This window comes from Ursus maritimus, unplaced genomic scaffold, assembly GCF_017311325.1.
Source record: "Ursus maritimus isolate PB19 unplaced genomic scaffold, ASM1731132v1 scaffold_14, whole genome shotgun sequence".
Lineage (NCBI taxonomy): Eukaryota > Metazoa > Chordata > Mammalia > Carnivora > Ursidae > Ursus > Ursus maritimus.
Window position 1 is genome coordinate 41360347 of NW_024423786.1, and position 17619 is coordinate 41377965.

Sequence of the window (17619 nt, forward strand, 5' to 3'; positions counted from 1 at the left end):
CTCATCTAACACCAGCCTTCATTGTTTTTTTTTTAAAGATTTTTTATTTATTTATTTGACGGAGAGATAGAGACAGCCAGCGAGAGAGGGAACACAAGCAGGGGGAGTGGGAGAGGAAGAAGCAGGCTCATAGCGGAAGAGCCTGATGTGGGGCTCGATCCCAGAACGCCGGGATCAGGCCCTGAGCCGAAGGCAGACGCTTAACCACTGTGCCACCCAGGCGCCCCCCAGCCTTCATTTTGATGAGGTTTTTCTCCCTTCCTCACCACACCTTATCTGCTCCAGCCAGGCCAAGCTAGGCACTATCATAATTTTCTATTTCCCTGTGTTCAAATTTTCCCTCTCTTCACTCCCTTCTTTGTCTTACCTATTGCTAACCCTGCTTCTGTGACTTCAGTTGTGATGACTCTCATTCTAACCACTCCCTTCCTTCGAATTTTTTTAACATTTACAGTTAATGCTTCATTGTTTGTTTTCATATGAATTAATTTTATCTCCCCAATAGTTCTGTAAGGCATCTTTGTATCTTTTATAACACAGCTGGAAAACAACCATTGGTAGGTTTTTTTGTTGTTGTTTCCCCATTATTTAATATTTGAAACAATAAAAACAATATTTTAATATTTGAAACATCCAGAGAATATATGTAAGTTATAAGGCATAATTACTTTTTTATTTTTTAAAATATTTTATTTATTTATTTATTTAAGAGAGAGAGAGCATGAGAGGGCGGAGGACCAGAGGGAGAAGCAGACTCTGCTGAGCAGGGAGCCCAATGCAGGACTCGATCCTGGGACCGCAGGATCATGACCTGAGAGCCAAAGGCAGTTGCTTAACCAACGGAGCCACCCAGGCGCCCATAAGGCATAATTATAAAAGAACCACTTGTGAGCACTTCTCTCCTTCCTGCTCCCTGCTTAGCCCCTAAAGGATACCACTGTTTTGAATTTTGTGTCTTACCTCCATTGCCTTTTTAAAATCGATTTTTCAGACATGCATCTATGAAAATTTTGTTTTTAAGGTTTACAAAAACAGAGTCATACAGCATGTAATCTTCTGGAACTTTTTTCATAAGATTGATGAATCTTGTTGCATTGGGCTGCACTTGATTCCTTTCACTGTGCTAGAATAATCCATTGTATGAAAATGCTAATTTATACAACCTGGCCACAGACGTTTGTTAGTAGTTTTTTGCTACTCGTTCAGTGATTTTGGTGTAACTCTGGGAATACATATGTGTAGAAGTTTCTCTAGGATTTATTCTTAGGTGTGCAATGCTAGGCCTAGGGGATACAAATATTTTATTTTTGAAGCCAGTGCTTTATTTTTTCTGGCGTACTTTTCACCTAACATAAATTTGTTCTTTGCCTCCTATAAGGGCAAATTTTTGTTTGTTTTGGTTCATTGCAGTGACTTTAGCACCTAGGATTATGCTTGACATATAATAAGTACTTGGTAAATATTTGGTGAGTGAATGAAATGCTTTTTGAATTGATCATACCAGTTTGTACTTTCATCAACAGTATATAAAATTCCTTTTGATCCGCATCTTTGCCTAGACTTGATATTATCAGACTTAATTTTTTCCCCTAGATTAATCTAGTAAATATGACATGGTTTCTCCCTGTGGATCTAATTGTGTTTTCCTTATCACTGGCAAGGTTGAGCATCTTTTTAGGTTGTTTGATTTAGATGAGTGGCGTGTTTGTAGTTGTTTTTATAACCAGATATTTTTCTTCGCTTTGGCAGGTGGATGGAGAACTAGAAGCTCTGATGGAGAATGGTGAGGGTCTCTCTGATAAAAACCAGGTGCTCAGCTTATCCCGGCTGATGGTTAGAATTGAAACTTTGGAGCAGAAACTTACCTGTCTTGAGCTAATACAGGTGAGCTCTTTGATGTTAATTTAGTTTTTATTTCTGAACTTGAGGTGGGGCATCTAAGCTACAGTCTAGAATGATGACAGGAGAAGGGATAACTCTGAGAAGAGTTACTCTTATTTTTAAAATGTTTTGTGAATTCTATATGACTTTGAAAGTTTGTACTCTTAAAAATGGCTTAAGAGTTCAGCATCATTTAGTTTTTTAGTAGATCTTGTTTGCATTCTCTCTCTAGTCAAAGAACATGGTGGGATTTTTTTCTGTAACAATTCAGGACATTTGATACCGCCCCCCCCCCCATGATTATTAGTATGCCAAGGCCATTTTTACCACAGGATCTTGAAGCAAGGAATTTTAACGGCAGTCTTATTTACTCCAGTTTATTAAGTATGCCACAAGAAGTTGAACAATAAAAAATGGATGATTTAAAAGAAAACTAAGAGAAAACAGCCTTTTGAACAAGCATCTGAAAGGAAGAGGGAAATGAAAACGATTTAGACTATTATAGTTTTAGGTTTTTCAATAAAAATCGTGAATGTAATTTGGTTCTTAGTCCTTCAGAATTGAATTTCATTGTAAATGACATATTGATATTTACGGTTTTCTGTAAAGTCTATATAAAGTCCAAGTTGACTGGATACAATTTAGGTATCAAAAAGGATTATAATCTCTTACTTCAAAGCATTTATTATTTGTACACTTTCAGTTGCATTAATCACAATAGAGTTTCTAGGTGTTTTGTGAATATAAACAAACTTTTTATTCCTCTCTGTGGACCCTTTTTAATGTTCTGTCGGTATTGCCCACCCCACCCCATCCCATCCCGTCCCTACCCCAATACCCTGCATCCTGCTTCCCTTCCCCCCATGGAAGAACACACATTCACAGTCTTGTCTGAAGTCTTTCCTGGAACGTCATGGGCTGTCTTTGTTGTGGATCTGGATGGCAGAGCTAGGTGATGGCCGGGAAAGTAACCAGAAGCTTCAGGAAGAGGTCAGTTCACATTCAACTTGCTTATTTCTTAAAACCGCTATGTAGACTGCTTAGGTTAAGTGATAATGTCAGTGATAATGAATTTAGCATTATATTTACCACTGTATTAAATAAATATTATCATCTCAGTATCATTCCTGTAACTATAACCTTTTACATAGACCTTGCTAGTAGTGAGTTTACCCCATGGTTTTTCTTATAGTATCCCTATAGTTGATACCGCATAGTTGGGAATTGCAAGAGCAAGATAAATCATAGTTAAGTGAAAGATCCAGTTTGTTGCTAAAGCCATAGTTTTAAACAAATTGGAAACCATGTGAAACTTAAATTCTGGGGCTTTAAAAAATTAGTGAAGAGCCGAATTCTGGAATGGCAAGAGTAAGAACATTTTGAGGAGTCAGTAAGTGTTTTAAAGATCTAAATAAATGTTCCTTGGCAGTGTCATTAGTGGAGTTGTGATATTTATACCTTCCCATGAAATAATATTTTTAACCAAGTGTAAATGTAGTTATTTTTAAATCATAGTTTCTAATATAATACCAAAGTCATTTAATAATGCACTTTAAAAACCAAAACAGGAATGAGCAAATAAGTGGTTGTCTTGCCTCTGTTCTTCTCCCAGGAGATTTGGCAATAAGTAGAAGTTGAGGAAGAATTGGAATTCCTTCCTTCCTCCCTCCCTCCTTCCCTCCCTCCTTTCATCCCACCCCCCTCCCTCCCTTCCTTTTTGTAAAGATCCAGTTGACGTTATTAAATGATTGTATGATTAATGATTAAATGAATTCAGTGTCCCATCTAGAAAGTAGAGGGGAACAACCTACCTTGGGGTTTCTGTAGAACTACATTGGGGAGTACTTTAGAAGACATTCTTGGATTTCAGAGTGGAGGGGATGGTTATCTCTGAAGAGAGAGCCTTTCTTTGTTAGCTGTTTCTCAGAGGCTAAAAGAGGTAAGTAATAGCTGCATTTTTTGTGGGTAAAACATCACTTAAATATATGTTGTTGCATAGTTCTCAAGCCTATATTGCAGTCACTTGGAAAACTTTCTGGAAAAACATAGCCAGGATAAGGTCCACTAGTATAGATGTTTTTTAAAAATCTACACAGGTTTGAGAACTGGTAGAGGATATTAATCGGTCCTGTTTGATACTATAAGCAGTTATCTGCTCCACATTTTATTCTTGCTGGTCGGTCTTTAAAAAGTTTCCTTCCCTTCTAGAGGAAAATAATATTATGGTATTTAATCCTTCTGTAGTTGTAGAGACTTAGGTTTTAATAAGACAGTAAAGAAAACCCACAGCTCTTTCAGAAATGATCTGAGTCCCAACCAGAGATTTGAAAAGTCAACTGTGTAAAGTGATGTGATTTTTTTTTTTATTGTGTTTAATCAGATTATAAAGACTTTGGAACACTTACCCATTCCTACTAAAAATATGTTGGAGGAAAGCAAAGTACTTCCAATTATTCAGCGCTGGTCTCAGACCAAAACTGCCATTCCTCAGTTGAGTGAAGGAGATGGGTATTCAAGTGAGAATACGTCACGTGCTCACACGCCACTCAACACACCTGATCCTTCCACCAAACTGAGCATAGAAGCTGACACAGACACCCCCAAGAAGCTCATGTTTCGCAGACTTAAAATTATAAGTGAAAATAGCATGGACAGTGCTATCTCTGATGCTACCAGTGAGCTGGAAGGCAAGGATGGCAAAGAGGACCTTGACCAGTTAGAAAACGTCCCTGTAGAAGAAGAGGAAGAGTTACAGTCACAACACCTACTCACACAGCAGCTACCTGAATCTAAAGTTGAGAGTGAAATCACTGTGGAAGCCAGTAAGCTACCCACATCTGAACCAGAGGCTGACACTGAAATAGAGCCCAAAGAGGGCAATGGCACAAAACTGGAAGAAACCATTGCTGAGGAAACCCCGTCCCAAGATGAAGAGGAGGGTGTATCTGATGTGGAGAGTGAGAGGAGCCAGGAACAGCCAGATAAAACAGTAGATATAAGTGATTTGGCCACCAAGCTCCTGGATAGTTGGAAAGACCTAAAGGTAAGAAAACATTTTTGTTTATTTTAACCTGAATTACTCAGGTCTAGAGTTCCACAAATCTTAAGTTGATTTACCTACTTTTCTAGCTATGCATATATTTGAAAAAATGGAATACCATCTCTCTTACTGACAGCTGATTATAAATGTCTCAAACACCTTTTAAGCCTTGGCAAGAGATATAGCAGCCAAACTAATATACAGATGTCCCCTTTTCTTCATTTAGAAAAGCATAGCACAGCAGTGAATTCAGTTATTCATGTGCTCTTTACATTAAAAACAAAACCAGAAATCCTTTGAGTAACAAACATATGGTTCTGCATTTGAAAGTTCTTTTTTTTATTAAAGATTTTATTTATTTATTTGACAAAGAGAGACAGCCAGCGAGAGAGGGAACACAAGCAGAGGGAGTGGGAGAGGAAGAAGCAGGCTCATGGCAGAGGAGCCTGATGTGGGGCTCGATCCCAGACCTCCGGGATCACGCCCTGAGCCAAAGGCAGACGCTTAACGACTGAACCACCCAGGCGCCCCTACATTTGAAAATTCTTTGTAAAGAAATGAATGTTTAAATTAATTGTAAATTAATGCATTGGATTAACTAGAAATTAAAATTAAATTAATTGGAAAACCAAGGTAATTTAGCAACTTCTCATCAAAAATGAACATAAATTTCTATTCCAGTAAAACAACTTTATATGGAGCTAGTTGATATTTAGTTCCTTTATTGTTTCTGAAATAGGCCTACCTTTAAATGCCTATTTCTTTGGACAAAAGATGTTATCTAGAGGAAAAATAGAGGGGTGTAGAACCCTTACGCTTAATACATACATAATCTCTTGTTAAAGAATGCAAGATGTGCAGGGTTTGCTTTGCAGAAAACCCAGGGTGGGTCTTGGATAAACACAGAAGTGAGTAATAGGATGAGCCTAGGAGAGAGGTGTTAGATTTTGATCGTAAGTGACCTAGATCTGGGATTCAGGTCTTGAGGATCCTATGGGAACAGGTTACTTGCTAGCTTCAATTTTTCTGTTCCTCTCTTCTGCCAGAAGTGGAGCAGCCAGATAAACCAGCAGTACAGGTTTATTTGCAGCAAGATGGACATCTGAATCCTTTCTGTCCCCAGTTACGACTGCAAAGCTCTCACCCATTAGATCTGCGATTTGACCCATACGGAACTGGCCTTACACTGAGCAGAATGAGTAGCTGGTTGGTTGTGCACTGTGCTTACTTTTGGCATTTGTAGTTTGCTGTGTTGAGACCCTTTAAGTATTGTGTGGTTTCAGCTCTCATTGACCTATTTGAGCTCCTACTCATGCTACTCTTTCACCACTTACAGTTTATCGTTAATTCAACCTTATAACCTTATGAAATCCTTCCTTTATATAAACTTTAGTAAAAGGAAGGATTCATAGTAAATCTGGTTATGATACGATATGTGAACTGCAGGAACCAGAATTGCAGTTAAATTGAAAGAGATGCTGGGACAGTCACTTGGGTGGACCTTCATTTAAGGCCTGCTTTGTGAGGGCTCAGGAGTCTGGAAGAAGTCCCTCTTATGTTCGGAGACGGCTAGTAGAGCCTCTGGCATGACTGGCTTTGTAAGGAAGGTGGGAATGGAAACATGTACACAAGTGGACATAAAAAGGCCTTACAGACATGGTTTTATAGAGCAAGAGTGGGGGCCAGACCCAGGAGTTCACTTTTGCCTGCTAGGTCTCTGGTTGACATAATTTTTTAAAATGAGACATAATCATCATTTCTTGAAAACCTGTCTCTTAAAATCTAGAAAAAGTAAATACTTTCTCTATATGGTAGATTTTTATTGTCATGGTAGTCGTATGAATTACTCTCTGGGTTATCCTTAACTCAATTAGCTATAACTGGTCATTTAAACTCACACTGTAGACATTTTTGAGTCCTACAAAATTATTTCTTCCCCTGCTTATTGTCCTTCCTCCTCCTATCTGAAAGATCAAAGCAGTTGCATAGTACTATGTAGCTTGATGATCCTCTTGACTTGAGGTTTAAAATTTTATTCATACTTAAAATATATCCTTCCTAACCTTCATACTTTGGATTTATCCTGATTCTTAGCATCAAGGAAGCCATTAAATAAGATTTTCCTTCTTCAAACTTCTAGTTTGCTCTGGAATCATTACCCATCTAGAATTGCATTATTGAAAGAGGTTGTCACTTGACTGAACTGTGATGTTTTGTTACACATTGTTGCTGGGGCTCTTAATTCATCTATCGTTCTAATTAACATTTACCATGGTTCTAATTCCAAGACTCTGATTGTGGTTGTCCTTAAATATTTTAGCTAGCATCTAACCAGAACATTGAAATCAGAAACCCATAATATGAACATGTCTTAGATAAACACATGGACTTGATGTGATTACTGTATACCCATACTATCCCGGCATTGAAAGAGTTAACTACTTCTGTCTGATTTCCACCTATGTGTTCAAGTAGACGTTGGCAGAAAAGAAAATGTCTTACTCAACCAACCTTTGTTAAGCACCTGTTGCCACGCACTGTGTTAGTTGCTGATGTTAATTCCAAGATCATACTAAAAAGCATTGATTTAAGATTGTGGTTAGCCACTCCAAGCTTCCCTGACCTTCTGGGGCCACTGTAACATTGTTGGACATGTGTTCCACTTGGCCTTTCTACACACTGGATGGAGTGAAGAACTGAAAGAGGTTGCTTCAGATCCTTAATCTTGATTTTGCTGTGAAAGCAGACCGTAGGGATCATCAGTAAATGAGAGAGGGTGGGAGGGAAGGGAATGAAGCTTCATGAATTACTCTTTGTCCTCCCAGATCTGATGATGATCCCCCTTGTAACTTGAACCATTTCCATCTAGCTTCTCAGGGCAGCAAGGAGCTTGTTAACATCACCAGCTGACCATGTGTCTCCTTTTCTCAACTCCATTTTCAACTTCGTGCTGAAGAAAAACAAGAACCTAGCGTGCATTCTGTGAAGAAACAGGAAGATGGTTGGGAAGTTGGATGATGCATGAAAAATATAATAGGTGAAAAGAGGACAGAGGTGGTTAACTCACTGGCGCCGGCGTTATTTTGGTACGTCCATTGCCGACAATGGATGTCGTTCTGGGAAAATCCCGACTCCTGGCGAGAAAGGATTAAGTGAGCTACTTTTTCTATACCTCTATACACAGGACTGCTGCCTTGGCTTCACAGGGCTTATACATTTTGACTCCTAAAGTAGACCTCAACAAGAAACATCACCTAACACATTGCTACACATAAGCGTGGATTCATTTTCACATGCAAATTTACCAGGCTACATTTTCAGCAGGGACATGTGCATGTATTTCTGTTTGCAAAAAGAATTATTGTACATCGCCCCTCATGCTGAAAATCTACCCTAGACTTCACAGGGCAAAACAGCTGGTTGTAAGTGGTGATTAATTATAATTTGACTGGAAAAGTCTTCATTCATTTGGATCATGAGAAGAAGAGGTAAGGTTCCCATGAATTTGGCAGTTTTCGTTTCAGTTAAACATCCAGTAGATTATGATGGCTAGTGATTCCAGAGCCTCTCTTGTAAATACTGAGATTATAGGACGTGCATCTCTCCTCATAAAGAGATCTGGGTAGTTATAGTTACACCTGGATTAGATGATTTAAGGGCAACAGTCTGTATATGTGATAAGTTGGACTATTTTTTTAAAAAATTTATTTGACAGAGAGAGAGCACAAGCAGGGGGAGCAGTGGGCAGAGGGAGAAGGAGAAGCAGGCTGCCAGCAGAGAGTCTGACTCAGGGCTTGATCCCAGGACCCTGAGATCACAACCTGAGCTGAAGGCAGACACTCAACCGACCAAGCCACCCAGCTGCCCCAAGTTGGACTATTCTTAATGATACTTTTTTTTTTTTAAGATTTTGTTTATTTGAGAGAGCGAGAGGAGGTCATGAGCGGGGGAAGGGGGGTTGAGGGAGAAACAGACTCCCCGCTGAACAGGAAGCCTGATATGGGGCTCGGTTCCCGGACCCTGGGATCATGACCTGAGCTAAAGGCAGATGCTTAACCGACTGAGCCACCCAGGCACCCTTAATGATATTCTTATTCTTATCTTTTTTGTGTTTATCTCAAGTCATTATCTTTAATTCAACAAGGTATTATTTGCCTGGAAAGTTAAGCATTTAACTCTTTATAGAAAGTTTAAATAAAATATAGAGTTACCCACCTGAAAAGTTTAGAGTCACTACTTGGAATTTCAGTGTGTAACAAATATTGTATGTGGAATCTGCTATGCAACATTTCAAAATGAAATTATGTGCCCTGGATTTCTGTAATAAATTTCAAAATCCTTCATTGAGATTATTCTGTATCCATAAGGATCACTATTATCCTTTTCTTTAAAATTGAGAATTGCCCCTAAAGAACATGTTTTTTGGATACTACTGCGTTGAAATTTTTATATAAGTATCAGACTTGGTAAAAGACAAACCCGGTCTAAAATTTATTAGTAGTCTCTTTTGTTATTACTAGATAAATCCTTTCGTCTAAATCAGGGGTTGGCCACATCTGCCCCACTGCCGGTTTTTGTAAAGTTTTTTTGGGAACAGAGCCATACTCATTCATTTACATATCGTCTATGGCTGCTTTTGCACTGTGGGGGTAGAGTTGAACAATTACTTCAGCGACTGGATGGTCAACAAAGCCTGAGATGTTTACTGTCTTGTCCTTTACAGAAGTTTGCCAATAAGTGATCTGAATTGTAAAGTTCAGAGCTTGACTGCTTGAAACATTCTGATTTTTTTTTAAAGATTTTAATTATGTATTTGACAGAGAGAGTGAGAGCACACAAGAAGGGGGAGTGGCAGGCAGAGGAAGAGGGAGAAGCAGGCTCCCCACTGAGCAGGTAGCCTGATGCGGGGCTTGATCCCAGGACCCTGGAATCATGACCTGAGCCAAAGGCAGATCTTAACTGACTGATCCACCAAGGCTCCCTGGAACATTCTGATTTTGAGTGAAGTCATTTATAGCTCATGAAGTTTAAAAAAAAAAAAAAATCTTGAGTCTGTTTAGGAAAAGTTACTTTAAATAATTTGGAGGTAAGACTGAGAAGTGGGAGAGGATATATGTAATTGAACTACTGGGCCAAGAGACCTTCAAGGAATGTTGTTTTTTCCTCAGGACCATAATCAGGTTAGTTGGAAACTTAAGGGACTTTCCGAGTATAGATAAGTTGGTATAATCTAGTCTTGTATGTAACCATAATAAAAATATATAAATTTTCCTTCTTAATATTGCTAACTTTAACTTCTGATGTAATTTCAGACTTACAGGAAAACTGTAAGAATACTATTGTGTATTTTGCATGTGATACACATTCTAGGGACAAATGCAGAAAAAAGTCTGCTAAAAATTCCTCTTATCCCTTCACCCAAATTCCCTAATGTTAACATTTTACCAAATTAGCTTAGTCATTTTCTCTTAATTTTTTTTAACTTTTAAGGAATAAATTACTGATGTGAAGCCCATTGCCTCTAGATATTTTAGTGTATATTTTGTAAAAACAAGGACTTTCTTCTGTATGATTGCAGTATATTTATCAAAACCAGCAAAATACGGTGACTTAATACTGTTATCTGACCAGCAGATCTCATTCAGATTTTGCCAGTTGTGTACATAATGTCCTCTATAGCAAAAAAAAAAGAAAAAAATTCTGATCCAGAATCTGAGTTTAAGTGTTACATTGAGTTGTATCTCTTTAGTAGCCTTTAATCTGGAATAGTTCTTCCGTCTTTCTTTGCCTTTATAAACTTCAAATTTTTTTAAAATATTTTTGAATTTTTTAGTCTATTCCTCAGTTTGGGCTTGTCTGAAGTTTTCTTTTGGATTCAGGTCCTGCATTTTGTTAGGAATATTAAAATAAATAGCGTTCTTCACATGATGTTGATTTGTCCCATTGCTGGCATCATCAGCTTTGATCATTTGGTTGAGGTGGTGTCTGCCAGGTTTTTCCAGTGTAAAGTTACTGTTTTCTTCTTATAATTAAAAAGTGTCATAGAGGATCACCTTTGGAAGTATGTAAATACTCCGTTTTTTATCAAATTTATTCATTAGTTTCAACATCTGGTGAATTTGCCTGACACTTACAACTATGATGGTTGCCAAGTGGTGATTTTCTAACCCATCATCCCTTTTACTTCTGTGTTTTGGTTGACCCTCTTATAAGCAAGAGCTTTCCCTTCTCTCCCATGTAGTTCTGTATTCATTGATTAATATAAGTTTAGACTCATGGATTCTTGGTCTTTTGTTTGTGTGTGCGTGTGTGTGTGTGTTTTGCTCTTTTAATTTTTTATTAAACATTCTTCCAAAAGCATTATTTTACCCTGTATCTTACTGAGTTATAAGAATTTACATTAGCATTAGACAAACTAGGAAGAAAGCTAAATATGGATAATTAAACTAAACTTATATGAAGAAGGAAAATTAAAACAAAGGATTGAGAGCTTTACCCATTTAATTAAATATGAGATTGTAATTTGAAAAGTGCATCTCAGAGCAAACTTTATTTGTTCAATTAATTTGGGAGAGGGGCTCGAACTCACAACCCTGAGGTCAAGACCTGAGCTGAGATCAGGAGTTGGATGCTTAACCAACTGAGCAACCCAGGGGCCCCTGTTCATTTATTTTTAACAACAAAAATACACACTGATTTTTCAAGAAGGAAACACGTTTAAAAAATATTTTTACTTCAAAAATAGGCCTGCGTTCAGCTATAGATTTTTTTCCCCCAAAACTTCCTTCAGATTTATTTTGATTTGGGAAGAAAATACCATTTGATGGAATGAAATGCAAAATTTAAAAGTTTTCTTTTAAACATCTTAATACAGAATTTTTAAAACAATTAATGGAAAGTAGATGAAGAACATTAAGTGCACCACACTAATTACTGGCCAGCTACTGGTGTTCTGTTTCTTCCCTGATTCTCCCAAGGAAGACTTAAATCGAATCTTCAGCAGAATGATGCTTAAATATACTTTATAAGCAAAATGAGAGCTTTTGTTTACATAGCTGTTAGATTTTGCTTTTCCTAATTTTTTTCTGAAACTCAATTTTAATCCAAACCATAATTACCGTATTAGCTTTGTAATGCACTGTTGTATGAAATTCAGCAAAGCAGTAGTATACCATTAGGCTCTGTTCACCCAGAGTTTAGGAAGAACAGAATTGGCCACAGCCATTTAAAAACAAATCTCAGGGTACCTGGCTGGCTCAGTCAGTGGAGCATGCAACTGTCAGTCTCAGGGTCGTGAGTTCAAGCCCCATGTTAGATGTGGAGCCTACTTAGAAAAGGAAATTAAAAACAAATCTCATACTGTTTGCCAGTGTGTAGTTTCTAAGTTCTGACAGTGAAATATATGGATATATGTCTGTATATCTCATCTTAATTTTCAAAGGTAGGCCAAGGGAGTTTTTCACAGCTTAGCTTTGCCTGGCTAAAGCTGAAGACTTTGTAACTTCATAGCCAGATCCATGTTGCCAGTGATTTTCAATTTGCCTTGAGCATTCATTCTACCGGTCATTAAAAAGCCAGCAAGTTCGGGTCAGCCATTGTGATTGTATATTCAGTCTTCTTACGTGAGTTAGGAAGCGCTGATCCTTTAGTGTTCTTCACATCCACCACCCTGGTAGCTTCTTTACCCCAGGGCCATCCTTCGCCTTAAAGGCAAATAAATTCTTCACAAACTCTTCCCCTTCCTCTTCAAGCTTCTTCTCAGTCTCCTCAAAGACAAGATTTGCCTTAAATCTAGCAACTGCAGATCTGGTTGGAGCAGCCTCAATTTGATGAGTTCTAAAAGAACTGGCAGCTTCAGGGAAACCCATCTTGTAGCGTGTGACAACCAGAGCTCCTCCAATACCTAAATTATGCTGCAGAGCCTCATGGATTCTTGTTTTATACAGTGAATTATGACCCATCAATTTCATTATTTATTTCCTTAAATTGTCCCTTGTTTAGCCAGTGTGAGACTCTTTAAATTCTCTTCTGTGTGATTTTGACATGTTGCCATTACTTTTTAAAATCTGGTACAATATGCTGTTCCAGGCTTATCTTGTATTTTCCCTTACCCAGCCCTGGAATTGGCCATTTGTCCAAGAAGCTCTGGTTCCTGTGATGGAAAATGATCTTTAAAAACCAAGATCTGGGCTTTAGATGAAGTCTTTGCTACTGGGGAATTGCTTATAGGAGCTGTCAGCAGACTGTAACTATATCCATATTTATATACATACTTGCATATAAATACATGTATTTATATATATACATATATGCATATACATATGTATATATTTACATGTATATATGTATATGTGTTTTCCTATATATGAGTAAATGTGTGAACATATAATGTACTTGGCCCATCATTTCCTTGTCTTTCGTTCTGTTACTCTGAGACAACACCCTCTTCTGAATCATTTGAATTTCCCTGTGACTCTCACTGATCGTTCTTTTTCTGCCTATCCCTTAAAAGGTGGTATTTCTTGGAGCACCTGAGATTTCTTTTGTCCTACATGTTAAATAGGTCACATCGTCTCCTCTTTGCCATTTTCAGTTCTGTCATTTCTTGCTAGGATGGTTGCAAGAACCTCCTGTTTGTCCTTCTTGCTCCCATTCCTTCCCCCTTCCTGTTATCCTTTATTACACTATGATGTTATCTTTTTAAAAACACAGATGTGATCAATAGGAACCTCTAGTAGCATCACAGAGTTCCGTTAATTAAAGGATAGAGCCTTTAGTATATTGCATGGGAGGTACTTCTACGTTTATCTAACTTTCTTGCCCAGCAGTGTTTCTTACACGTTCAGTGCATGAGTCACATCAGGCTGTTCATACGTACCCACCCTTCTGTGTCCTTGTACATGCTGTTCTCTTTGCTTGGAATATCATCTTTTTTTCTTTCCTTTTTAAAATCGTCCTTTATCTGGAGTTATAAGTTGCGGTTTATCCTTTGTGATGCTTTGTCCTTTTCTGTATTTCTGTACTACTAAAATTAGTTGTTTAGGTGCTTATTTCCCCTCACTGCACCATGGCATCTTCCAGGGCAGGGACCATTTCTTGATTTTTATACTAAGGGTTACTTTTATTATGGCATCTTTAAATAGTGGTTATAATAATACCTCTTAATAATAGTGAATGACTACTATGTGCCCCTACAATCAGTAGCCAGAGTGATCTTTTGGAACTGCAGATCTGTTCGTATCACTATCCTATTGAAAACTTTTAAATGGTTCCTCGTTAACACTGTTCCAGTGAAATCCGTTTTTCTTACGAGGCTTTCATACAGTGGCATAGTCTAGTCCTTATTCGTTTATGCTGTATCACCTCAAAGCCATTCTCGCCCACCAGTGGGTCTGTGCTACTAATGTTCATACACACACAAACACACATTCACTCGGTTGTGAAAACACTCTTTTGTTTAGATGTCTCTTCTCGTTGAAGTTTCATCCTTTCCCCAGGAAAGCCATTCTCATTCCTCTAAGAGTGTTCTGCCCTTTCTATATGCTCTCATAACATCCTTTCCAGCCATAGCACATAACATTTCATATTTGTACAGAGTGTGAGGTCAGAGAACACTTCTGTCTTGGTCATTCAAGTCTCCCCAGGGTACTATGAGAGCCTTGTATGTCCTTCGGCACTTCAGAGATCTTTGAATGAAGATGTGAAGAAGGTCCATCTTTTTCCGTGGTATCACACTGCTTATTGAATCTGTGGTGCATGTATTTTATTTGATAAATGATCAGAAAACATTTGAATGAGTGTCATATAATCTTTACAACCCTGTGAAGTAAGTTGTGGTGTTTTTATCCCCTGTAAAGGAAAACAAACAGGCCCATGAGGTTGTGACTTAGCTTTTAAGTGACAGAGCTGAAAATTGACTCAGGTCTTCTGATTTAAATCCCATATTCTTTCCATTCCTTTTTCTGTTTCAGTAAATAGTGATTTCTGTATTCTTGCTAGGCATTTCACATAATTATATGTCTTTGATGAATACTTCAGATGTTCTCTTAATCTGCTTCTGATTTAGAAACTGTAATAAGTCCAAATTCATTCTGAAATCGTAGAAACTACCATTTTAGTGTTTTGTCCAAGTATCTTTTTTTCCTTAATGCTGTGGAGATTTTCAACCTGTGATCTATGATTGAACTTCAGGGAATTTTCAGAAGCCCTGAAATCATATGCAAAACTGGGGTTTTGTGGAGCGAGAGTTCATGAATAAGAGCAGCTTTTCAAACAGGGATGTGTATATGTGTGAGTTGGGAAAGGAATGAACTATGGTCCAAAAAGTATTTTCTAGATGATTGGGTGGGACACCAGGGGGGTTGGGGGGTTCCTACTCTTAACTGCAGTGCTGGGTTGACAACCTACTCTTCTTTTAAATTTTTTTGACGTTTTTAATTTAAACCCCAGTAGTGTTAAAATACAGTGTTATATTAGTTTCATATGTACCATATGGTGATTCAACACTTCCATACTCAGGGCTCATCATGATAAATGTACTCTTTAATCCCCATGACCTGTTTCACCCATCCTCCTACCTACTTCCCTTCTGGTATCCATCAGTTTGTCCTCTATGGTTAAGAGTCTGTTTCTTGGTTTGTCTCTCTCTTTCCNNTTTTTAAATTTCTCCTTTGCTGATTTGTTTTGTTTCTTAAATTCCACATATGAGTGAAATCATACGGTATTTATCTTTCTCTGACTCGCTTATTTCACTTAGCATTATACTCTCTCGCTCCATCTATGTTGTTGCAAATGGCAAGATTTTTTTTTATGGCTGAATAATATTCTATTGTGTATATATACCACATCTTCTTTATCCATCCATCTATTGATGGACACTTGGGCTGCTTCCATAATTTGGCCATTATAAATAATGCTACAGTAAACATATTGGTGCATTTATCCCTTCAAACTAGTGTTTTTGTATTCTTTGAGTAATACGCAATAGTGCAATTGCTGGATTGTAGGCTAGTTCCATTTTTAACTTTCCGAGGAACCTCCGTACTTTCTCCACAGTGGCTGTAACAGTTTGCATTCCTACCAGTGGTGCTGGAGGGTTCTTATTTTCCCATATCCTCATAAACAGTCATTTCTTTTTTTTTTTTAAGATTAAATTATTTATTAGAGAGCATGAGTGGGAGGCAGAGGGAGAGGGAGAAGCAGATCCCTGGGGAGCAGAGAGCTCCAAGTAGGGCTTGATCCCAGGACCGTGAGATCATGACCTGAGAAGAAGGCAGACACCTAACCCACTGAACCACCCAGGCGCCCCACCAACTCATTTCTTGTCTTTTTGATATTAGCCATTTTTTTAAAAAGATTTGTATTTATTTATTTGGCAGACAGCCAGTCAGCGAGAGAGGGAACACAAGCAGGGGGAGTGGGAGAGGGAGAAGCAGGCTTCCCGCCGAGCAGGGAGCCCGATGGGGGCTCGATCCCAGAATGCCAGGATCACGCCCTGAGCCGAAGGCAGACGCTTAACGACTGAGCCACCCAGGGACCCCTGATATTAGCCATTCTGACAGGTGTGAGGTGATATCTCATTGTGGTTTTGATTTGCATTTCCCTGATGATGAGTGATATCTTTGGAGAAATGTCTGTTCATGTCTTCTGCCCGTTTTTAAACTTTTTTCTTTTTAAAGATTTTATTTATTTATTTGACAGAGAGGTAGAGCACAAGCAGACAGAGGGGCAGGCAGAGGGAGGGGGAGAAGCAGGCTCCCCGCTGAGCAGAGAGCCTGCCATGGGGCTTGATCCCAGGACCCTGGGATCATGAACTGAGCCAAAGACAGTCACTTAACCAGCTGAGCCACTCAGGTGCCCCTGCCCATTTTTAAACTTGATTATTTGTTTTTGTGGTGTTGCGTTGTGTAAGTTCTTAATATATTTTGGATACTAATCCTTTAATGGATATATCATTTGCAGATATCTTCTTCCATTGTGTAGGATGCCTTTTAGTTTTGTTGATTGTTTTCTTCACTGTGCAGAGCTTTTTATTTTGATGAAGTCCCAATAGTTTATTTTGGCTTTGGTTTCCCTTGCCTCAGGAGACATATTTAGAAAAATGTTGCTACGGATGGTGTCAGAGAAATTACTGCCTGTGTTCTCTTCTAGGCTTTTAATGGTTTAGGTCTCACATTTAGGTCCTTAATCCATTTTGAATTTATGTTTGTATATAGTGTAAGCCAGTGGTCCAGTTTGAATATTCTGCATTTAGCTGTCCAGTTCTCTCAATACCATTTGTTGAAGAGGCTGTCTTTTTCCCATTGTGTATTCTTTCCTCCTTTGTCAAAGATTAAACGACCATATAAACGTGGGTTTATTTCTGGGATTTCTGTTCTGTTTCATTGATCTGTGTGCCTGTTTTTTTGCCAGTACCATACTGTTTTGATTACTACAGCCTTGTAATGTAACTTGAAATCTGGAATTGTGATACCTCCAGCTTTTTTTTTTTTTTTCCCAAGATTGTTTTGGCTATTCAGGGTCTTCTCTGGTTCCATACAAATTTTAAGATTGTTTGTTCTAGTTCTGTGAAAAATGTTGGTAGCATTTTGATAAGGATTGCATCAAATCAATAGATTTCTTTTGGTAGTATGGATATTTGTTCTTCCGGTCCATGAGCATGAAATATCTACTTGTTTGTGTTGTCTTCAGTATCTTTC

At 38.2% G+C, this 17619-nt stretch overlaps 1 protein-coding gene and 1 pseudogene across 5 annotated transcripts in view; one reads left to right on the forward strand and one right to left on the reverse strand.

Annotated features, from left to right (window-relative positions):
* The window catches only part of SETD2 (SET domain containing 2, histone lysine methyltransferase), a 121909-nt gene that overhangs the window by 54434 nt on the left and 49856 nt on the right, over positions 1-17619 (forward strand). For 4 of the 5 annotated variants that reach the window (XM_040628906.1, XM_040628907.1, XM_040628908.1 and 1 more), the window contains exons 10-12: positions 1750-1884; positions 2752-2871; positions 4262-4924. In XM_040628906.1, coding sequence (XP_040484840.1) covers positions 1750-1884; positions 2752-2871; positions 4262-4924 — 918 coding nt within the window. Of the gene's footprint in view, positions 1-1749; positions 1885-2751; positions 2872-4261; positions 4925-7790; positions 8008-17619 lie in introns of all 5 variants that reach the window. The other variant, XR_005834565.1, reaches the window with a different exon arrangement.
* Positions 12381-12837, reverse strand: LOC103674870 (annotated as a pseudogene).